Here is a 25660-nt window from a genome sequence, read left to right on the forward strand (position 1 = left end):
CCCGACCCCCCCCTCCCCCCTTCCCACCCACGTCAACAAAGCCCCCCCAACCGGCAACCCCACGGACAAATTGCCTGATAAACTAGCCAACCTAGCCAGGCTGGCTATGTTTACCAGCCCAGGAGAACAAAAGGTTGCCGCCAGAAAAGAAAGGACAGAGGACTCCCCCTCCCCACACACCAACACACAGACCTCACGGAGACAACAACAAAGCCCCCCCCCTCCCTCCCCCACAGCAGCACCAGAAGACCATTACCTGGAACTCGAAGACATCAATAACACAGCTAATAAAAACGGACTACACATCTTTCACCTTAATGTAAACAGCATTAAGCATAAGCTGGACGAATTAAGAAACCTGTTTATGAGCGGTAAGGTAGACATAATTTGCTTTACTGAAACTAAACTTGATCCATCTGTAACAGACCCTGAAATAGAAATAGAGAACTATACTATAGTCCGTAATGACAGAAACCAGTATGGAGGTGGTGTTTGTATGTACATACATAAGGACACCAAATTCATTACCCGTACTGACCTTCATCATGAGGCAATTGAAACCGTATGGGTGGAAATTTTATTTGAAAGGGCAAAATCTGTTCTAGTCGGCACAATATACAGACCGCCAGATCAAACTGGCTTTTATGATACTTTGGATGTGTGCTTAGCTGGAGCTGAGGATGCGGAAAAAATTCTTATTGGGGATTGGAACACGGATATGCAACAAAAAAATGCACCCGTCTTCAAATCCTTCAATAGGTTTTGTGATCTGCACGGCCTCAGCCAACTAATCACCCAACCCACAAGGATATGTGAATCAACTCAGACTACCATTGACCTCATACTGACCTCTGACAAGTCCAAGATCTCCAGTAAAGGGGTTATAGCATGCGGGTTAAGTGATCATTACATGATATTCTGTACCCGCAAAAAGCTAAAACTAAAGGCTGGCTGTCACAAAACAGTCACATCTAGAGACCTCAAAACCTACTCTAGCGAGGCCTTTAACCTTGAACTGGAGAGTCTGGACTGGTCAGATGAACTCAATGGTACACTGGTTGAAGAAACTTGGCTTGGCTTCAAAACCAAATTTTCATCAATACTAAACAAAATGGCCCCCCTAAGAACCACCAGGGTAAAAAATCGCGCTGAGCCATGGATGCACACTGAAATACTGACCGCTATGAAAGCCAGAGACAAAAAATGCTCTGAGTTTCGTAAAAGTCAGTCAAAGCTTACCAAAAGCACGAGCAGTGAACTCCAAGACCACGTGACTGAACTCAAACTAGAAAGAAACAGACTAAGAAATGACGTAAACTCCATGATCAAAACTGCTAAAAAAAATTTCATCAATGACAAAACCGAGGAAAACAAAAATAAACCACGTGAACTTTGGAAATTACTCAACAATCAACTAGGCTGCAGTAAAAAACTCAAAACCAGGTTCTCAAACATAAACATAAAGACGGACAACACGCTCATCACAGACAAGCTGGATGTAGCCAATTACTTAAACACTTTCTTCACAAACATAGCCACAACACTGGTAAACAAACTACCCTCCCACTCAGGGCAGTATGGGGTAGAACACATAGTAGCATACTACATGAACCTAGGCGTCCACAAAGACGACTTCAAACTGGAAATAGTAACTACAGATGAGGTACTCAAAAAACTGAGCGCCCTCCAACCAAACAAGGCCACTGGCCATGACAACATCCCCTCCAAATTCCTCAGAGACTCAGCAGCAGCCATCACCCCAGTCATCACACACATAATAAACCTCTCCATAAAACAGGGACACGTCCCCAAGGACTTCAAAATTGCGAGAGTAACACCCCTGCACAAAAAGGGCAGCAAATTAGACCCGGGTAACTACCGCCCTGTTTCTATCCTTACATCCATCTCGAAAGTCATGGAAAAAATAGTATACGAACAGATCGAAAAGTACCTCGCGGAAAAAAATCTAATCTACGAATTCCAATCTGGCTTCAGAACATCCCACTCCACTGACACATGCCTTCTCTACTTGAACGACCACATCAAACAAGAGGTGGACGCGGGCAAATACTGCGGCATGGTCATGCTGGACCTACAAAAGGCCTTCGACACTGTCAATCACACCATTCTGATTGACAAGCTAAAAGCAATTGGTTTTGATAGTTTATCAGTGAGCTGGATACAATCCTACCTGGAGGGGAGGGAACAGATGGTGGAAGTAAACGGTACCCTATCCCCCCCCCTCACAGTGAGCTGTGGTGTTCCACAAGGAAGCATACTAGGACCGCTACTATTCCTAATTTATGCAAATGACATGTCGTCAGCTTGTGACTGCAACTTGTTCCTGTTTGCGGACGACTCAGCCCTGCTGGTCTCTGACAAGAACAAGTTACAGGTTGAAAAAGCCCTCAGCTCGGAACTAGGCAAAATCTGCATATGGCTCGCCGACAACAAACTATCATTACACATGGGCAAAACAGAGTCCATTCTCTTCGGTTCAAATAACAAACTCAGCAAGACCGACGGCTTCTCGGTTACAGTGGGTGACAATATTATCACAAGGAAAGATGAAATTACCTACCTGGGTTCCATCCTAGAGGCTAATCTTTCCTGTGACAAAATGGCATCCAATGTAATAAAAAAAGTCAACCAACGAACGCGATTCTTGTACCGGATCTCCTCTCTGGTAAACAAGAATACCCTGAAGACTCTAGCAGGAGCACTCATTCAAGGGTACTACGACTATGCTTGCACCTCATGGTACCAAAGCACCTCAAAGGCACTAAAAAACAAATTACAAACATCTCAAAACAAGCTAGTCAGACTACTACTTGACCTGACTCCTAGAACCCACCTCACCCCTGCCCACTTTGACAACCTAGGATGGCTTAGAGTAGACGACAGAGTACAGCAACTTGCAATGGGCCTGGTCTACAAGATACACTACGCGACCAAGGTACCCATGTACATGTCAAAATACTTCCCAAAGGTCAGTGAATACCACGATCACAACACCAGAGGGAGCTCCACAAATCATGTAAAACCCAGATTCGGCTCAAACAAGGGACTAAACACGTTTCGCAATTATGCCACATCAATGTGGAACGCCCTGCCTAAAGCTGTAAAGGAATGTGAATCACTACCCACCTTCAAAAACACTCTCAAAAAACACCTACGTGAGACTGCAATTCGAAACTGGCCCCTACAAATGTCCTAACCTAGTTGTACAGTAAATGACCAAGTAAGGCTTTGTCAATATTCCAATGTACAGTGTAAAATGTGTGTGTGTCCCCTACCCAACCCCCCCCCCCCCCCCACCTCCAATGTACAGCCCTCACCCAACCCCACCCCACCAACCTCCTCCAATGTACAGTTTCTACGCCAAATGTATATACACTCCTTTTCTGGACACTTTTGTATCACAAACAGTACTGTATTTGCAAATCTGATATGTCATAAATGTATAGATGTAGCAGTACGGTCTATCTGTATGTCATGTATGTCATATATGTTATGATGAATTGAAAATGGGGGACCCTGGTGGAAACAAGACGAAAGTCTTTCTCTGGTCTGCATCCCCTTAACAATTGTATGTATTGAGATGTACTGTACTGTACCCATTCTGCAATCTGTTAATAAACTTTTCAATCAATCAATCAATCAACATGGGGGGCCCTGATGTAAACAAGACAAACGTCTTTCTCTGGTCTGCATCCCCTTAACAATTGATTGAGCCGTACTGTCTGTATTGTACCCATTCTGCAATCTGTTAAATAAAGTTTTCATTCATTCATTCATTCAGACACTTATGGACCTAAACTCCGGACTCAAAGAGGAGTTTGGAGACACTTTATGCCCAGAATGGCTAACAGAAATCAAGCGGGAGAACGGCAACAAAGGAAACGGCAGAAAGAGGCATAGAGGAAGACGAGGAGGTATCAGGCTTAGATTAAAAAGATCTGCTTACCGTCCAGCAATTCCATCCATCTTTCTGGCGAATGCACGTTCGTTGGAGGGAAGGATGGACGACTTGAGAGCGAGGGTCCGATTCCAACGGGAGATGAGAGACGTTAACATCATGTGTTTCACGGAGACATGGCTCAAGCCAGCGACGCCGGACAACAGCGTCTCTCCATCGGACAACTTCACCGTCCTGAGAGCAGATCGCACGGCAGCCTCTGGGAAGAGCATCGGAGGTGGGGTCTGCATCCTCACGAACAATCTCTGGGTTAATCCCAAAGAAGTACATGTCCTCTCAAGTTCATGCTCCCCAGATATGGAACATCTCTCAATCCTGTGCCGTCCGTTCCACCTACCCCGTGAGTTCACCGCGGTCATCATGTCCGTCGTATATATCCACCCACAGGCAAATACTGGCAAAGCGCTGGTGGAATTACACGACCACCTCAACAAACAACAGATCAAGCATCCGGAAGCCGCGATGATAGTGGCTGGTGACTTCAACCAGGCGAATCTGAAAAAAGTGATGCCGTCCTTTTTTCAGCACATCGCCTGCTCCACAAGAGGGGGAAACACACTCGACCACTGTTACACCCCGTTCAGAGCCGGCTACAAGGCTGTAGCGGCTCCGCCACTGATGGGTGCTGCAAGCGCGAGCGATCACGACTCCATTTTTTTAATCCCTGCATACAAACAAAGATCGCGTGACGTCGTCGTGTCACGTGAGACAAAAAAGGGGTCTGACGAATCAGAGGCCACGCTCCGGGATGCGTTCGAAAACACGGACTGGGACATGTTTAAAGGAAGCGCCAGTGACGTCAGCGAGTACGCTGATACCGTTGTGAGTTACATAACAACAGTAGCTGACGGTATTGTCCTCACAAAGAAGGCGCGGGTTTTCCCAAACCAGAAACCTTGGGTGGACAGCACTATTAGAGCAGCCCTGAACTCACGCACCACGGCTTATAACCTGGGCAGAGAGTCAGGAAATATGGAAGAGTACAAGGCTTCAGTCTACACTCTGCGCAAGGCTGTTAAACTTGCTAAGAGGACATATGCTGAGAAACTGGAGACACAAATGGCACAAAACGACACAAGAGGCTTGTGGAGGGGACTGAAGACAATAACTGACTACAAAGTCAGCGCCCCCTCAATGGGGAGCGACGACGCCTCTCTCGCGGACAAACTCAACTCCTTCTACGCTCGGTTCGGTGTAGACAGTGTCGCCGCTAGCCCTCTGGCTAGTGACGTCACTGGCGCACCGGCTGTTGTGGAGGGGGGGGGGGGGCAACCGCGGGGGGGCGGGGGCGCTCTCTCGTTGTCGGAACACAGTGTGAGAAGAGCATTTATGCAGGTGAACACCAGGAAGGCTGCTGGCCCAGATGGTATAACAGGAACAAGACGCATACTTAAGTCCTGTGCAAACCAGCTTGCCCCGGTGTTCACCGCCATATTTAATCAATCCCTGGCGGAGTCAGTGGTCCCTGCCTGCTTCAAGATGTCTACCATCATCCCTGTACCGAAGAAACCCTCCCCAACATGTCCAAATGACTACAGACCGGTGGCACTCACCTCTGTGGTCATGAAATGTTTCGAGAGGCTGGTCAAGGACCACATTTGTGCCTCCCTCCCCAGTGATATGGACCCTATGCAATTTGCATACAGGACAAACAGGTCCACTGACGACGCGGTCTCCCAGGTACTGCACAGCACTCTCTCCCACCTTGACCGTCAGAAGGGGGGCTATGTGAGACTGTTGTTCATTGACTACAGCTCAGCGTTCAACACCATAGTCCCCACCAGACTGGTGGACAAGCTGATCGAGCTAGGTCTGGGCTCCGCCCTGAGCGCCTGGGTACTGGACTTTCTGAGTGAAAGACCCCAGGCGGTCAGGGTGGGGGGTCAGACCTCCAACACCATCACCCTGAGCATCGGGTCCCCCCAGGGCTGTGTTCTAAGCCCCCTGCTGTACTCACTCTACACACACGACTGTGTGGCCAAGTTCAGCTCCAACTCCATAGTGAAGTTCGCAGACGACACGGTGGTGGTGGGGCTGATCTCGGACAACGACGAGAAGGCCTACCGGGAGGAGGTTGAGGTACTGGAACGTTGGTGCCAGGACAACAGCCTGCTCCTGAACATTGGTAAAACCAAGGAGCTGATCGTGGATTATAGGAGAGGACAGCAGGAGACACACACACCACTGATGATTAACGGGGCTACCGTGGACAGGGTGAGCAGCTTCAAGTACCTGGGGGTCCACATCTCAGAGGATCTGACATGGTCAACACACATAGACACAGTAGTAAAGAAAGCGAAGCAGCGCCTCTACCACCTGAGACAGTTAAGGAAGTTCAGAGTATCGGGGAAGATACTCCAGTCCTTCTACTCAGGAGCTGTAGAGAGCATCTTGACCGGAAACATCACTGCCTGGTATGGAAACAGCACGGCACAGGACAAGAAGGCCCTACAGAGAGTGGTGCGCTCAGCCGAGCGTACCACGGGTATTGCGCTACCTACCCTGCAGGTTCTATACAACAAGAGGTGCAAATCCAGAGCCTGCAGAATAATGAAAGACCCCCACCACCCCAATAACAGCCTGTTCCAGCTGCTGAGGTCAGGCAGACGCCTGCGAACCCCAGCTACTAGGACGGAGAGGCTTAGGCTCAGCTTCTTCCCCCAGGCCATCAGAGCCTTGAACAATGAACATTGAGAGCCACAGAAACTGAACTATCCACACACAAGCACACACAAGCACACACACGACACGCACGCTGAGCACGCTCACACACTAGCAGCCACTTTAACACTCATGCCGCACACGCACACTTAGGGCCAAGAGGAAAGGCCACTTTAAATTAGTATAACAACAGGAACAGTGTATTGCACTACTAAAGCTACCTAGCATGTCCTATATGCTCTGTAAATACTATGTACAGATACCGAGATGTCACACCATGTTACCTGTTTATTGCACTGTTGTTTTTATTGGATTCTATTATATGTTGTACCACTGTATTTTTATTTGATTCTATTATATGTTGTACCACTGTATTGCACATCGTCGCGGGCAAGAAGACCACCCGCATTTCATTGTATACCTGTATGCCGTGACAATTAAAACTCTTGACTTGACTTGACTTGACTTGTTTAGTCTCACAAAAAGATCATCGCCGATTTTGTTAGCTTACGTGCTAACGTGATTGGGATATGCCAGTATAACAGTATAGCATTGTGGCTAGCAGCGAAGTTTGTTAGCTTACGTGCTAACGTGATTGGTATATGCCATTATAACAGTATAGCATTGTGGCTAGCAGCTTGGTAACGTTAATGCTAGCAGAATGAATGGATGTAAACTTTATTTAACAGATTGCAGAATGGGTACAATACAATACGGCTCAATACAAACAATTGTTAAGGGAATGCAGACTGTTGTAGCTTGGACTGTGCTCCTTATAACAATAACTTGACAACACATGGTAGCCGCAGCTACTTGGGACAGCTCTGTTGTAAACACTGGAAATAACCGTGCAGGTCTCTACTGCGCATGGGCATTGGGCAACAACGGCTCCATATCCGGCTCACGCAGATTACATGGCACCATTGTCTGCGAGTTTTGGCGAGTATCCAAAACGGAAACACCTTTTCAGCGTTACCAGTAGGACAACGCGTTTTCCTGCCAAATCGGCGTTTCTTTTTTACTTGGACAGCAAACGTAATCATTCAGCTGTTCATTGAAGTGGAGGAGTGGGACTGAATGAGAATTTCATATCTAGTCAGTGTTGGTACAACTCCACATTGCTAGAAAACAATGCTAACCACTGGAAAAGGCCATTTATAAGATAGTTCCCTTTTAATTTCCATGCAGTGGTGGAGTAGGTAAAACACTGGAAAAGCATGATATTACTATTCTATTGTGACTTCATCAGTAGTTAAGATCCAGTAATAAGATAACATATTATACATTTTCTGTTGATTATATTTCTCATATATCAATCAACACATAGCAACCATTGTTTCTTCCATTGACATACATGTACAAAACAATGGTTACTATGTTACTGTATATTGCCATATTGGAAGACAGAAAACTACACAAACATTCTGTGCAAGACCTTTATTTGCCCGCTATCGCTATGGCTACCTGCCCTACATCTGGAACAATATATGTGATGGATTTCACCTCGTCATGGCATCTTCATTATTTATATTAGTGCCAGTTTCTGCTTCATGAATCTAATACCTCTGATGGTGGACGAGTATATTCATGTCTTGTGAAGAAGGTGTCCTGAGTAATTGCCGTGACCAATAATCTTGAGGTTGTTTTTCCCGCCCGGAAATACTGCACACATAGATCAGTTGCATTTATACTCATGGGAAATACTATGTGAGCTAAAGGGTTTTCAGTGAGTACGATATAATATATCACTTTGGTTCCCTTTGCTCTCCCCTACAGGTAATCACACCACAAGCTTAGGTCAATGAAGGATGGCTGATAAAAGACTCCCTGACTCCAACCGTCTTTTTAATATAGATATAGATATAATACAAATACAAAATCCATCAAATTCTTATGATACTACAGGATTAATAAATAAGAACATTTATAGCAATGTCCTACATGTTGGTTTCTGTCAGCCTGAACTAAGATCATTCTAGAATAATAGTTATATTATTATCTTCTCTTATATCTCTGTTGTAGAACATCATCACTGAAGCACATTATCGTGAGCTTTTCTCAAAGGATCTTGAAAGGTTACATTCTTCATCACAGAGGTGTCCCACATCCTTAAGAGGTGTGGGTTTAATGAAAGCTGCAGTGTGGCTGATGACACGGATGACTTGGTGCTGCGGTTTAGTTACCCAGACATGAATTTTGTTACTTGAGATATGCCTGAACCTACTTGAAGAGTGCTTCAATTTACAATTACATTGAATTTCCCTACCAGTAAATGAGATGAGTTGATGAAAATGAGATCCTCTCCCTCTTTCTAATTACACCGTCATGGGCAACAGCGGCGATATTAAATGCTCATATTGTTTTGAGGACTGCATTAGGGCTTGACTAATTGGTTCTCCTACCTATAGGGCTTGCTACGATCTCTAATATGACTCAGGCTCTGTAATATGACTGAGGACAGTGTGACATTGGCAAATTGCTTCTGAAGTTTAGCTGACTTATGAATATGAATGTCGATCCCTATTGACTGAAATGTCTGTAACCAACCACCCAAACAAACAAACTGACTGTTGTACAGTATCTCCACCTCTGAGAGTAATATCAAGACCACGTAAAGGCTAAATGGCTGCTGTTATTTCAGATAGAATAGTGTACGAGTTGCTGATTTGAACTATCACAGCCAGTTTATAAATGTATTGCTACTGAATAATTATTTTTAATTTCATATAACATTTTCATTGTTACTACTGTGATCTCATGTCTCTCTCTCTTTCTGCCCCACCCCACAGCAGCAATATGCTGAGATCTCTGACAGCAGCGCCACCATGTTGGAACTGGGATCCTGTTCGGTCAGCTCTCAGACGGGGGATCACAATGCCTTGGGGCTTCCCTGTGGCCCGGGAGGACCGGGCGGTCCAGTGGGGGGGCTGGGCCTGGGGATGGGTCCGGCGTGTGGCAGCAGCACCCCCAGGCACTACATCCTCCACCCTCCCCCAGATGAGTGTGAGAGTTGGCAGAAGCATCGTGCAGGATTGGTTGGTGGCTCACAACGGTTTCAGGGACCCTGTTCTCTACTTGAACCCCAGAACCTCTCTGACAGTTATGACACCCTCTACCTCCCGCCCATGTCAGGCCTCCTTGCTCCCCCTCTACACCCAAACCGCCTGGGCCTCTTTCTGGATGTTGGCTTGTCTTTTGAAGGCGGTGGGGGAATGCTGGGGGTAGAAGGAGACATGGCGGTTAGTCCCAACGTGATCAACAGACGCCGGGGGGGCCTCATCGAGCAGAGGGACATTGTCAAGGCCCACCAAGCTCACAAGATACACAGCACGCCACAGGCACGTCGCAAGGAGTGGGAGTGAGTATCAAACTCATGTATAGATGCAGTACGCTGGCTCTCTCTCAGCCACTCATGAGTTTGGGCTGGAGGTAGTGCCATAAACTGAACTATATGTGTTTTCCAGTGTTTGTTTGTTTGTTTGTTTGTTTGTTTTGTCTGAGAAAGATAACTTAGCCACTCCCAAGTCTTGGCAAAGGGAGGAAAGTTAACACATCCTGCGCCAAAAACGTCGTACAACGTGATTCAAGTTCATGCTAATTCTGCCATTCCACGGCATACGACGTTATTGAGATCATATTTCATTTTTTCACCATGTTATTCATAATTCCCTCACGGAGCCTGGTCTGATGCAGTGGGAGCCTGCACAACTCTGCAACGCTTCAATACTGCCGCCTGGTGGATGATCGGCGAGTTACAACCGGAAAAATGGATCTCTTGTGATCTCGGTGCACCGGGGAAATGCGTCCGGCACTCACATATTGTTACGGGACTCTAGACACACATTGTGTATATTGATCGCTGCCATAACTCAATAATCGAGATGATTTGGGCGTTTATTATTATTATACAAACCGGAAATGGATCGAGTCGATCGCCGTCAAATAAGTGGGATCTTTCTCCTCCAGTCTCATCGGCGAACGGTAAGAGGACGCTGACGTCATTTTTTGCGAGTTTGTTTATTATTATTCATGCAAACTGCTCTGATCAATATATCACCCATACTACATAAAGCATTTACTGACGATCACGGAATCATAAACGCCCCCCCCCCCCCCCCCCCCGTTCATCCGCGCATGATAAGTCATAAAGTTTAGGATCATTTACAGTTGAAATTTTTAATATAGCATGTATCGCCAACAAACGGCAGTTGATAATCTATATATGCGTTTATGCCTATAAATCACGTTCTAGGAATTACTGCAGAAAACGATAAAAACATATTTATATTCTAGACGGTATTTTCGTATGAATCTATGAATGAAAAAGTATAACGTTCCCACATCCTGAACGATAGATAATCGATGTTGAATGGGCCATAGTAATGTCTATTTAGCAATACAATTAAAAAAGTTATAGCCCTGCAAAGAAGGTAAACATCTCTATAGGCTTAGACTGGTGGCAGTGATCATACATTGATGGATATAAGCGTGGCAGTTAATGTGTTGCAAGAAACAAAGAATTTCTAAGAAAGCTATATATACGCTGGATTCGCCTGTTCGAATCCAGCTCACAGCTCCGGGGTTGTCACCAGCTTGGCTGGCCGTTCACACTAATACAATTGGCAGTATTAGAGGGTGGGAGAAGCTGGCGGGGTGGGTCCGGGTCGTTGTAAACAGCGACTCCTACAGTTCGGTCGGGGCGCCTGCTAAGCGCGGATAGGATCTAAGTGGGATAGTGTGATCCTTCCACACGCTACGCCCTCTCAGTGAGAGTCCGCGCTGCCAGGTGAAAAGAAGCGGTTGATTGGCTGGCCGTGTGTCGGAGGAAGCACGTGATAGCCTCCACTCTCCCAGACCGACTGTGGGGGGTAAGTGCGCAGCGACCAGGAAGGGGATTGGGAATTGGCATAACGACTAACATTGGGATGGGAGAAAATCGGAGGAAAAAGGAGAAAAAAAAAAAAAAGAAAGCTATATATAAAAAAAAAGAAAAAAAAACGTACACCTCTTCTCACTAATGATGGCATACACAGAAAGATAGGGAAAATATTTGTCAACATTAATTCAGATAAAACTAGAAAGGTGTGCTCAGTGGAGTGCAATTCTCCACCAGGCCGCATGCCCTAATAATCAAGCCAACACAGATCATTAAGATTTCGAAATAATTTCACACACATAGTTCAACAGTGTTATGAAACATATCGTGCACGTTTTGTAATGACTGGACAATTTTTTTATGTATAGTTTGATTTGTGTTTATTTTTATTTATTTTTACATTTGTGGTAAATTTCGAAAGTATTTTGGGGACATCATTTCAACAGCTTAACCTCTTAAGCCCTAGCCATATTTTCAGAAAATTCGCCTAAAAGTACATCTTTGACGGTGAATAACACCATGCTAACATTGACGAGACGTGAAAAATTGCTTAGATTTTTAGTACACTTCATCTCAAGATGGTGCTGAATCTAAAAATCTAAGCAAATGAATAACCATTTTTGACCGGATTGCGACACAGTTTCTTTCTAGATGTTCACAGAAAGGTAAAGAAACAATATACGTTGTCTTTTATGGCAATAACGTTCAGGTTTGTTCGACCCGCGAGATATAATCACGAAAATCATATAAATATATATTTTTTTACAGCAGCTGGTGTGAGCTGGGTAGTGTAGTTTTATGAAATTTCGACGTCCATCAAAAGGTCTGGGTTTCCTCTTTCTTAGGACTACAGCGATTTCATGACGGCGTCATTTCCTCGCGTCTAAATCATCCGGTTTCCGATGCAATGCGCAGAGATTCTTATAAGCTCATATTTAGCTAATAACACTTAAAATCATTGGTAAATTGTCTCGTTATTTCTTTTATTCGCTATTGCCATTCATAATCCATCGAGGCACCTTGTGTAGGCTAGGCCTGCCACGATAACAAATTTTGCTGGGCGATTAATTGCCCCCGAAAATATCGCGATAAGCGATATTATTGCGACCGGTTAGAGAATTTTTTTTTTGAGAAATGTATTTCCCAAAACTTTTATTTTGAAGCCCACCGCTCCGTCTTTTCCGGTGTTTTAGACTTTTATTTTGAAGCCCACCGACCGGACCGGAAGTATTGTTGTTATTATCCTAGCTTGCTGATGCTGCTGGTGGACTGGGGCCAGCTAACGTTAGCTTGCTGATGCTACTACTACTTCGACATGCTGCTAATGGGCTGGGGCCAGCTAACGTTAGTTTGCTGATGCTGCTGGTAGATCGACATGCTGCTAGTGGACTGGGGCCAGCTAACGTTAGCTTGCTGATGCTACTAGTAGATCGACATGAGCTAATGATAAAACAAATGTTGAGATTGTTGGTGAACAACTAACTTTAAGTTAGTTTTAACGTTAGCTACTAACGTTAAAACGCTAACGTTACACTACAAATAACGCTACTTGGTTAAAAGGAGCAACACTATTGAGAAATGTAGTTAAGCTATGTGGTGTTGCCCCACGGAGCTCCTGTGCTGTGCTCTCTGCTCTGTAGTAAAGCCAGCGGCCCGCCTCCCAACACGGACAGTGACTGACAAGGGGCACTGGTTCCGCCTCATTAAAACAAACGCGCAAATAGCAATTAATCGCGCCCGTCAAAATCATTGCATTAATTTTAATTATCGCGGCAATTAATCGATTTATTGCTTATCGCGGCAGGCCTAGTGTAGGCTGTCCTGAATGTGTCTGAGATCGCAGACGGTCAATACCGCCGACTAACGCCTTGCGGCCGCTATTGCACTCCATTTGAAATTATGTGGTTTGTTTTCTCTGCCGAGCTGTGGCGTGGGGGCGGGTTCTAAACACTCCGGCAAAACAAGCGCTTGTAGGGATGGCTTGGACAACTGACCCCGCCCGCCCGTTCATGTGCATTGCCGGATAACGTCGGAGACAGGATCGCTGTGGATATCTGGAATGGCGATCAGATAATTGGATTATTCTTTTTGCAGTACATCAGAGACGAGGTAAGGACTCCAATTACCAATCTTGCGTTGATCCAATATTTTTTCGCTCTGTGTCTGTGTTGTCCCGTTGGTCACATCATGGCACGGATGGGCGCCCCGCTCCAAGCCCCCTTTCATGCGTGCATGATGAAAGATAATACCGATAATCTAGCGTTGATTTCTGATTGATTGTTGATCCAGGCGAGGAATGGCAACGTGTTAAGTGAATTCCAATAAAACTCTGTTTTCGCGTCTTTTCCTGGGATTACTCAGAATCACTCAAACTATACTCATATTCACCACGGTATAAAACGGAAATGTACGGATGAAGAAAATTATCTGTTTGTGTTGACTGGAAGAAACTCACTGACAATCGAAAACGTTATTAGATCCATAGCTATAATATTTAATATAGTTTTTGGCACTGCAAACACGGCATTCTCCCCATTGAATAGAACGCTGGCACTGACGGCCCACAGTGCCCCCTGCTGACAGGCAATCAATGTGTTAAGCCTGGAGGCCTATTTTCTGAAAATCCGCCTAAAATACATACCTAAGTAAATGGAATATTGCTCCACTTCTACAAGGTCCATTTGCATGTTCTTGGTATCTAGGGACATCTATGGACCTCAGTGAATGCATTTGAAATTTGGATTTAGTATCACCAGGCGTGCATAAGAACAGATAATGAAATCTACTGTGTATGTACAGTAGCTTTCTTATTTTAGCCAGAGTGCCGCTATTTTGAAACTAATTTCAAATCTGATTGTTGCTCAATGTTAAAAATAGGGGAGACAAACTAACTGCACTCCAATATATGCCAATAACGTTAAGTTTTGTGGTATATTATCCAGAGTAATAAGAGATATAAAAAAAATTCATGCCGAACCCATTTGCTTTGTTTGACCTAGAGGCCTATGGGTAGGGTGTTTCTGAAAAATTCCAACGCTCATTGAAAGCTCTCTGTGTCCTCTTCAAAATGGCGTAACAAAAAACTACAATTACCGATGGTAAATCTTTCAAAATGGCCGACTTTCACGATAAAAACAACACAAAAAAGAATACTAAAATTGCACTAATAACACTTTAACCTATTGGTAAACTAACGTATTGATGATAATATACATTGTAACTGCTGTTGTGACATGGTTATGATGTTTATACTTGAATAAGTTTGACAAAAAAAATTATAATTTTGTCAAACATTCTGGAGAGATGGATTTATGACATGATGTCATTTGCGGTCCGGGCAGAAGAGGTTAAAGGGGAACTATTTTGCTATTTCTTTCACTATTTGGGCAATTTTACACTATTCCTGTGAGTCTATGGAACACATCTGTAAGTTTCTTTTCAATAAAAGTCATTGTTTTGTATTTTTAATCAAGTACTTTGTTGCACCACTTTCTCCCCTTACAAAGTCCAAGCTGTTTTTGGCTGGGCTCCGCCCATACTCAAATGCGCTTTGAGTGACAGTCACCCACCTGCACTGGCAGATACCTTTGGGCGGAGAGAGAGAGAGATAGGAGAGAGAGACAGATAGAGAGAGGGAGAGATAGATAGAGAGGGAGAGAGAGAGACAGACAGAGAGACAAAAGCACAGAGCGCGACGCGCATGTGTGTATGTGTGCTCGAGTCGCGAGTGTGTGTAAGCAGGGGAGACAGAGGAGAGATCGCTCCGAGAATCGAACCGTATTTACATTTACATTTAGTCATTTAGCTGACGCTTTTATCCAAAGCGACTTACAAGTTCTGTACGACAGGTCATCAGGAAGGGTACAACTCTATCAGCTGAGTAACAATGTATGAGCGTATGAGCCTCTCTCTCTCTCTCTCCCTCTCTCTACCTGTCTCTCCCTCTCTCTCTCTCTCCCTCTCTCTCTCTCTCTCTCTCTCTCTCTCTCTCTCTCTCTCTCTCTCTCTCTCTCTCTCTCTCTCTTTCTCTCTCTCTTTTTCTCTCTTTTGGGGAAGTGCAAGTGTCTGACAGGGAAACCGCTTCCGCATTATTCCCACTCGCTCCGTTTTGGTCAATGTTACACTAACTTCCTCGAATGGTTGATTGTGGGCGGTGGCTGCAACCACTGAGGGGGCTGAGATATGCAAATCAGCATCTTTACGTAGACAAGCGAGGCAATTCTGAATGGCTTAGTTCACTGGGGGAGGATATTGTAGCAACTGAACTGGAGGAATGGGACTGAATGAGAATTTCACATCTAGTCAGTGTTGGTACAACCCAACATTGCTAGAAAACAATGCTAACCACTGGAAAATGCCATTGATAAGATAGTTCCCCTTTAATACGGACTGTATTGATCTATTTATGACATGAAATAAATCTCGGCCCGGTCGGACTCAAGGGGTTAATTAAAATATCTACCAAAGGGTGTGGCTGGGTAGTAGTGTGAGATCTAAGCTGCCTGGTGGAGATAATAATGATTGAGTTTGACAATATTCAATAGATGATAAAAAGCAAAAAATAAAGATACTGTTGACTGGGATAGTGTTTGTATATCCGCAGATCTGTTCAACATCTTCAACTTCAGGACTAATTGAGAGTCAAGTTTTCTTTTTACATTGTGCTGTGAATTGTTACGTTTTTCGTCTTGATTATTGATACATGAGGTGATTCAATGAATTTGACTAGGATAATGTAGGGCTGGCATGTATACCAAATATGAAGGCACTGTAGTCCCTAACTGACTGGTTGGCTGACTCCCCATTGTTGAAACACGTATGATTGTCATTGCCGGGTCTGGCTTTACTAGGCTTCCCTACTAGTCTTGTTACAATACCATTGTATACAATATGTACATATTGTAAAATATATATATACATATATACTGTATATTTTTAAGTTAATTAAAAACATTCTTGCAGTGGTATTAAAAAAGTACAAGAAAACAGACCAAAGAAAATGGATAGAAATAGTACCATGACAATTGTATTACAAGATAATGTCATATCACACTGGAATTTATACTGGAAAATGAAATACCGTCATATATGGTTACCGGTATATCATATACTTTGGCCATATCGCCAAGCCCTAGGATAAAGTGAAAGACAGGGTTGACAGTCTCTGAGTCATATCCACCAGGACTCTGCTATTGATTCTGTTATCTGGTCAATACAAGCAGAAAGATCAGTATTGAAACAGTATGTTCCATTGCTCACTCTGGGATCAGTAATGTCCCGCTAGGGATGTGTGTGTGTGTGTGTGTGTGTGTGTGTGTGTGTGTGTGTGTGTGTGTGTGTGTGTGTTCAAGTTTCTTTAATAGTTGTCATACAGAAGTACAGAATACTTTTGTACAAAATGCTTCTTACTGTTGCGCTCCAGAGACTGTGCATGACAAGATAAGTATGAAATAAAAACATAGTAAAAATTAGAAGAAAAAAAAGAGGTCACAGTGTTCAGTTTAGACATATGTACAATGTTCGTAGACGTAGTTACCATACAATATACAATACTGTGCAGTGTACTAATATACAATACTATATAGTGCAAGGCATAAATGGACGAGGTGCAGTTTAGGTACAATTCACAGTAGGTGTACGAGTTGTAGTGCAAATCCTTTATCAATAAATATAAAGTGTAAGTGTGTTTGTGTGATCTAAAGTGTGGAGAGTGGGTGCTGCAGTGTGTTGTTTGTTTGAGTGAGTGTGTGTGTGCGTGTGGGTGTGTGTGCTGTGTGCATTTGATGGTTGTTGCATAGTGATTATTGTTCGTTTAGCGATTATTGTTCGTTTAGCAGCCTGATGGCCTGGGGATAGAAGCTCCTTCTGAGTCTTTCTGTGCTCGCCATAAGACTCCGGTATCGCTTGCCTGACGGCAGCAGTTCAAAGAGGCAGTTGTTCGGGTGGCTCGAGTCCTTAATAATTCTCTTAGCCTTCCCCTTGCACCGCTTGTTGTAAATGTTCTGGAGGGTGGGAAGCCCCCCTCTAATTGTGCGTTCGGCTGAACGTGTCACTCTTTGTAGTCTGCTACGGTCTTGTGCAGTGCTATTCCCAAACCAGGAGGTGATGTTGCCGGTCAGGATGCTCTCTATTGTACATGAGTAGAAGTTCCTAAGGATCTTCTGACTGACTTGGAACTTCCTTAGGCGCCTGAGGAAGTAGAGGCGTTGTCGTGCCTTCTTCACAACACTGTCAATGTGTGTGGTCCATGTCAAGTCCTCGGATATGTGGGCTCCGAGGTACTTGAAACTGTTCACTCTCTCAACTGGTGCCCCGTCGATGCTGAGGGGGCTGTAGTCCTTGACCCCCGACCTCCTGAAGTCCACAATCATCTCTTTTGTTTTGCTGACGTTCAGGGAGAGGCAGTTCTCCTGACACCACTGTGACAGGTTCTCTACCTCTTCCAGGTAGGCCCTTTCGTCGTTGGCAGAGATCAGGCCCACCACTACTGTGTCATCAGCAAATTTGATGATGGTGTTGTTGTTCCGCTGTGCTACGCAGTCATGTGTGTACAGGGAGTAGAGGAGGGGGCTCAGAACACAGCCCTGGGGGGCCCCTATGTTGAGCGTGATGGATGAGGAGGTGCAGTTGCCGGCTCTTACCACCTGGGGTCTGCCCGTCAGGAAGTCCAGGACCCACTGGCACAGGTCATAGTTCAAGCCCAGGTCCCTGAGCTTGGCTATGAGTTTGGAGGGGACTATGGTATTGAATGCTGAGCTGTAGTCGATGAACAGCATTCTCACATAGTTCCCCTTCCTCTTGTCCAGATGTGATGCTGCTGTGTGCAGCACATGGGCTATGGCGTCCTCCGTGGACCTGTTGGGGCGATATGCAAATTGCAGAGGGTCCAGGTTGATGGGGAGGGAGGAACAGATGTAGCCCTTCACTAGCTTCTCAAAGCACTTCATGGCTATGGAGGTGAGGGCTACAGGGCGGTAGTCGTTGAGGCAAGCGGGCGTAGATTTTTTGGGTACAGGGATGATGGTGGACTTCTTCAGACACTGTGTGTGTGTGTGTGTGTGTCCGTGTCCACATGCTTGTGTGTGTGTGTGTGTGTGTCTGTGTGTGTGTGTGTTAGGGAAAGTTTGTTAACACTTTCAGTGCCCATGACGTCATATGACGTTTTATCAGCCCAATGCCTGAATGCCCACGACGTGTATTAGCGGTTTATTTTTTTATTAGCGATCTGATTTCATATTTCATCAACCGAGTCTCCCGTTGGTAAAGCAGCTCCTCCAGCAGCTCAGAATGGAAAAAAGCGCCCCCTATCGTGTATCCCTGAGTAACTGCACGTCAGTCGCTTAGACTGACCTGGGATCAGTCAATATGTAGAGGCGGAGCTGGCAAGCTGTCTGCTCAACATGGAAGTCATCGCAGGACGGGAATCAGCCTGGAATATATATTCACAGTAGCCAATACTCAATCAATAAGCGTGATCGATTTTTGGAATGGCGATCAGGAATTGGAATGATCTTTTTGGAGAACATCTGATCTGAGGTAAGGAATCTATTTTACCAGTCTTGGGATAATCAGAGTTGTATTCGCTGAGATCTCAGCGTTTGCCCTATGTGTGATGTGTCTGTGTGTGCGCGATCGCTGATGAGGAAATCAGAGAATCGATTTTCAGCTCGCGGCCCCAGCGTGCATACGTACACATATACTATCGATAATCTAGCGTTTATTTGAAAACGATTAATAAATAGGCCGAAAAATTACAAAGTTTTTGTGTATTCTAGAATATTCCAGTAAACGTCTTTTATCATGGAATATTTATATTTTCCTTGAAAACGAGGGCTTTTCAAAATGCTAATAAAACGAAAATGAACCGATAAAAAAACAATCCGCTTCGACAATGTTGACTGGAAAACGAGTCATTGACAAGCGACGGGCAGATTAGACACATAGCCATAATTTAAAACATAGATTAGGACATTGAAGTGGATGGTGGGCATTCAACCGGTAAATCAAGGTTAAGCTTGGGCTCTGAAAGTGACGTTCCTTTTTATGTTTGTGTGAGTGTGCTCTTGCTTGTGCATGTGTAATGTGTGTGGGTGTTTATGTATGTGTATGTATAAATGTGTGTTTATGTCTATGGTGCTGGGAAATCTCTGATGGTAACAGTGATACTCCACTGCCCTTCCCCTCTTCACTGATCCTGGGGCAGAACACCGGTGGCTCTGCCCCCCTCTGTGGCACCCTGCCATCTTAACCCCAGAGACAGAGGACGAGGGGAGACAGACACAGCATGAGAGAGTCGAGGAGGAAGATGGGTGGAGGGATGAGGGAGGAAGAGCAAAGAGGGGAGAGACGAGGCAGGAGGGAGAAGGAAAAAATAGGAAGAGAGAGAGGATGAGAGAGGGTTCAATTAAGGAAAGTGTGTTTTTTATTCTATAAATTCTTTTGGGCTTTATGTATTTTTCACCCATCCCAATTGAGTTGTTATGCCAATTCCCTTCCTGGTCGTTGCGCACATTGCCCCACTGTCGGCCTGGGGACGGTAGAACTACCACATGCCTCCTCCGATACATGTGGAGTCGCCAGCCGCTTCTTTTCACTCGACAGCAAGGAGTTTCACTGGGGGAACTTAACGTGTGCGGAGGTTCACGCTATTTCCCCCAGATCCCCTCCCTGCTGAGCAGGTGCCCCGACCGACCAGTAGGAGTCGCAGTTTACAACGACCAGGATACATACCCCACCGGCTTCCCACCCGCTAACACTGCCAATTGTGTTAGTAGGGACGACTGACCAAGCCGGAGGTAACGCTGACAGCTGGATTTGATCCCAGAGTCTCTGCGGTGGTAGGCGAGTGCTTAGTCCACTGCGCTACCCAGCCGCACCCTGGAAAGTGTCTTTGGCTCCAGAGTTGTGATGATTCCTACCAACATCCATTGAGTTTAAATGAGTTATTAATTAGATTTGATTGAATAAACTAACGTGCATTTATTAAATGAACTAAGATGCATTTATTACAAATTAATGAACTTTTTTTTATTTGCAAAACAGCATCAACTTTGCTATTTATTTATCTATCTATTTATTAATTTATTTGTTTGTTCATTTGTTGATAACCATGTCTGAATTTCCTACACTCAGAGCCCCCTAGTATCTTATGATAGGGAGTGTCTCGTCTGAAAATGATGCTGCATAAGGTTAAATCAACACAACATGAGAGAGAGAGAGAGAGAGAGAGAGAGAGAGAGAGAGAGAGAGAGAGAGAGAGAGAGAGAGAGAGAGAGAGAGAGGGAGAGAGGGGTTCACTGAAATGTGGTGAACAGCATGCATGTTGGACATCTTTCCTGCTTTAATTTCATGTGACTTCAAGTCAGTGACAGTAGGAGACATGGTTCATAACCGAATCACTAGGCTTGTACAGACAATTGGTCACAGGGTTCCAATTCTCTGTTGTGCCTGATTTAGTTAAGGTGACACCTTATCATATAATTGATGGCTCAAACTCAGGGAATTGGATTCCGATAGACGTCTGCTGATTGTCGTAAAGTGAACATGTTGATGTGAGATCTTTATTTTGAACTGACTCCTACATATTTCATCTTTTCAGTTTATATATCTGTTCAGTAGAATCCTGTTGCTAGGGGAATGGAATGAAAGTGTATTTCATTCAGTTATTGTGTGTGTGTGTGTGTGGGGGGGGGGGGGGGGTCTGTGTGTCCGGAGCATTTAGCACATATGAGCCAGAAAGAGCCAGAAAGAGGCAGAAATAACAGTGCTTCCAACTGGCCTAACATGCTGATAATGACTGTAATCAGAAAGCATTGATCTGGCATCTCAAGTGTCACACAACACAAGGACATTGGTTACGAGAGCGAGAGAGAGAGAGAGAGAGAGAGAGAGAGAGAGAGAGAGAGAGAGAGAGAGAGAGAGAGAGAGAGAGAGAGAGAGAGAGAGAGAGCCTGGCAAGGCCAGAGGCAACAATATGTCGACCATCAATCGTTACCTTGAGAATAATTAGAACTTCTGAGCATGAGTTTGGTTAGAGGGCACATACACACATGTACATAGGTGTAGTTTTATATGGGACATGTCACAAAACACAAATTGTCCCTACCAAAGAAATTGCAGAGTGAAAACTGTAGTTTGAGTATTGATTTGAGAACTTATCAGCAAGCTATCCTATTATCTGCAATATCCAATCAACAACCTGGACATTCCTCCCTCCCTCGCCTATTTTCTTTTCATATTAAGTGTCCCTACTAACACTCAAATCAAACCTACACCCCTGCACACCTACACACACACACCCATCCCCTATCCCCACTTAACTCCAATCAGATGAAAACAAAAAATGTAAACAAAGTGTGATACCAAGAGGGGCTCTTTTGCCTAGAAGTAGCTGTTTGATGACATTACAGAGTCTACTGTACCTTTAATGTCATAATGTGATGTCATACAGGTCTCTATACGGTCATTATTGTGTCTTTCTTAGTTTCTTGCAAACAAAGCTGAATCCCATCAGTGAATGTTAATGCAATTTTAGGTGCTAGACAGATTGATTCACAGCATTCAATCACAGTGTGGAATGTAGGTGACAGGAGAATCCATTCCTGGGACTTCAAATAAGATATACATCATGCACACACACACACACACACACACACACACACACACACACACACACACACACACACACACACACACACACACACACACACACACACACACACACACACACACACACACACACACACACACACACACACACACACACACACACACACACACACACACACACACACACACACACACACCTACACATCTACACACTTTAGGTCTTGATGACCTAATTCAAACTAACATTCCTGAAGCTGACTCTAGATCAAGACCTCCACTGTGTCTTCAGCTCCTACCTCATGTCCAGCATGACAGGTACCACTGGATCTCCAAGCAAAGACAGAGGGGTGTAAGTAATGTTGAAGGGATAGATATCCTAAACACTTTGCATGTCATTGATCATATTCACACGGCAGCCATTTTGCTCTTATGTAATGCTCAGGTTGGGATTTCTTTCCACCCTGTTCCCACCTTATCACCCACCTAATCATCACCCACAACCATTCAAACAGATAACGACTTGGTGATTTAGACATTTATTAATGGAGGGTCATGGTGCAACTTGCCATTTACCGAAGGTTCACCATCTGTATTCTTAGTTGAGTATGTGGTGTGTGTCTGTGTGTGTGTGTGTGTGTGTGTGTGTGTGTGTGTGTGTGTGTGTGTGTGTGTGTGTGTGTGTGTGTGCGTGTGCGTGTGCGTGCGCGATGTATATGTTATTTGGAATGGATTTTCCTGTCACCTACATTCCACACTGTGATTGCATGCTGCGAGTCAATCTGTCTAGCACCTAAAATGCCATTAACATTCACTGAAGGGATTCAGCTTGTTTGCAAGAAAGACACAATATGAGTGTAACTGAGGGGTTACAAAACCCTGACTGTATTAAAGATTGTGATAGATTAAACCACTGCTAATTATTATTATTATTACTTGTCAGACAGTACAGTTATTATATGGAAGACACTCAGAATAGACGGCACGGTGACAAGGAAATATCATTTATAGTATTTATTATTATGCAGCAATATACAAAATGGGAATTACTTAGTCGCGCTTTTATGGCGAAGAATATGATAAAGTCAGTGAGTAGCAAAGTCGGTGGGAATGAATAATTCCTAAGCTGGGTACACTAGACCAAACGCCGCCTGGCGTGGGATGGCAGTATAGGGGGGCAAACGAGGGTACCGCTGGAGACAGGGGATATCCTCCCAGAGTGGTAAGCTCTGGAGGAAGGAAGAAGGTTTGGATACTCAGTCTGTTCACTTGAAGAAAAGGGGTTCTCATACGGATCCGGTCCTTATAATCCAAGTGCTCAGTAGCAAGGTAATAGCTGTAATCCAATGCTCGATAGCAATGATGATAGCCAGCCAGCTTCGGTCCTCGAAGCTAGCCCGAGGTAAGATCTTCAAGGTGGTTAAATCCAAACGACAGTGGGTATTAACGATGCTCTTCTCCACGGTAGTACGTTCCACAATCACTATAATCCAACCAATACTGGTTCTACAATATCGCCGTGGTAGGTTCCAATATGCACATGTCCAGTAGTTCTGCGACTAGGCCCTCCTCGTGTGCTGGCACTAATTACTAAGTCCACACACACTTGCTAAGGTTCAACTAGTTACTACACGAACGAACTGCTTGTTAATGCTGCACACCGAACGAACTGCTGTAATACGATTCACACTAAATGACGACTCTTTACTTCACATTAAGCTAGGTCGAACTTGACGTTACTGCATTAGATCTGACACTTTCACTTGTTCACTTCGCACTTCACGTGTTTAGGTTTCACTAGATTAGGTTCACACTATGGCTGCTGCGCCTTCCACAATATATACTCAGAGGGCTTTCTAGTGCCAAGCCTCAGCTCTCGTCTGGAATCAATGCGCCGGCACCAGGCATGTCCCAACATGTCCAGACTCGCCTTTGAACCTGACTCAGGGGCGCGGTCCTTGGCGCCACGAACGTCAAGGGCATTATCCAATGAGGAAAGCGAATATTACTATGATTCAAACGGAGGCTTAAAGGGATATAGCTTATATATATAAATAATATACAAGTTATATAAAACAATAAAACGTAGATTCTCAGCGTTAATCTGGCCCTTCACAACAATGAGTATAAACCATATGACACCACATTATGACATTAAAGGTAGAATCAGCTATCTATAGCAAAAGAGGTCTTGGTATTGTTAAAATTATTTGTAAAATTTGTTTTTGTCTGATGTGAGTTGAGTGTGGATAGGGCAGGGGAGGGGTTGCTACAGACAGCCACACCTCAGCCAAGATACAGTAGGTCTGGAGAAATGCACACTATATTAAGTTACTAAATTCCACACACCCACACATCAGACCAAGACAAAAACAAGTAAATAAAGTGCAATACCAAGCGGGGCTCTTTTGCCTAGATGTCACTATTTGACGACATTACAGATTCTACCTTTAAACTAATGTAATATTCAGAGTAAAAATACATGCCTTTTGGATAATTTTTTAGAATAATAATAACTATGTTATGATTAATTAATTCATGGTATTTACTGTTGTCTGGGCACTCTACAATACTGCAGAGGGGAGTTTAGATATCAGAGGAGAAGTCCTTTCTATTTAGCAATTTAAATCATCCATGAAAAAAGCTTAAAGGATGTGCAATGGAGGTGGATTGAGATTTAGTGGAGTACTGTATGTAGCAACAGAATTGAAGAAAAACAAATTCTAGCCATCATTGGAGATGAGGGCAACCTCAATTGATTTGAACGAGTATGAATAAAGGTTTGATGATGAAAATTAATATGCTTATTATCTTCTATTACATTGGAGAGGTGAGCAGACTTTTGTTATTGAAATCATTAATGAAAAGGTCACACCTGAAAACAATAGAACAAGGAGTTAGTAGCATCCACAATGTTGAAAAAATAAATTGGGTTATTATCTTCTGTCAGATTGGTTTGCAGACCTGGCTACAGTGTGATCTTGAGAAATGTCTTTGGCATGCTGTAATACATGCTTTGTGTAGGGGAAGAGCTCTGTTCAGACATTTTACAGTTACAACTTGAGTGGTGCTCTTCAAAGAGCAAATGGAGTAGACAGTATTAGAAGTAAGTGCACTGTGCTGTTTATGGAAAAGTGCAGCCTGTGCTTCTCAAGATAAGAAAGAAAGACATAGTAGCCTAATGTTTTGCTTTTAACACGGCTCAGGCAAGGTGCAGGAGGAAATCACTGAGGAAATCAGTAGGTAGCTCTCCAGTCACGATGATGCTGCTTTTACAGAGATTTCAAAGAATTTAAAGTAATAGCAATTATTCACTATTTTCTCTCATCCACAAACCCATATAAGGCAAAACACCCATGACAGCCTATCAGAGGTTCAATACATGTTCAAAACTAAATGTAGACTCAAATGTACAGGTATTATCCTTACCCTCTGAAAGTCTATTTAGGAAGGTCCCCCTTGGAGTTGACCCATACCTGACGAGAACAAGTTACAGGTTGAAAAAAGCCTCAGCTCGGAACTAGGCAGAATCTGCACCT

The 25660-nt window shown here is 44.2% G+C and overlaps 1 protein-coding gene across 1 annotated transcript in view; it reads left to right on the plus strand.

The window, feature by feature from the left end:
- Positions 1-9465: 9465 nt before the first annotated feature.
- Positions 9466-25660, plus strand: part of cacna1ea (calcium channel, voltage-dependent, R type, alpha 1E subunit a) — a gene marked incomplete at both ends in the record, with an annotated part of 286740 nt that continues 270545 nt past the window's right edge. The window contains 1 exon segment of the mRNA XM_084308451.1: positions 9466-9998. Within this exon segment, the coding sequence (XP_084164577.1) occupies positions 9466-9998 (533 nt within the window).

This window comes from Notolepis coatsorum, assembly GCF_963971535.1.
Source record: "Notolepis coatsorum genome assembly, chromosome: 2".
Lineage (NCBI taxonomy): Eukaryota > Metazoa > Chordata > Actinopteri > Aulopiformes > Paralepididae > Notolepis > Notolepis coatsorum.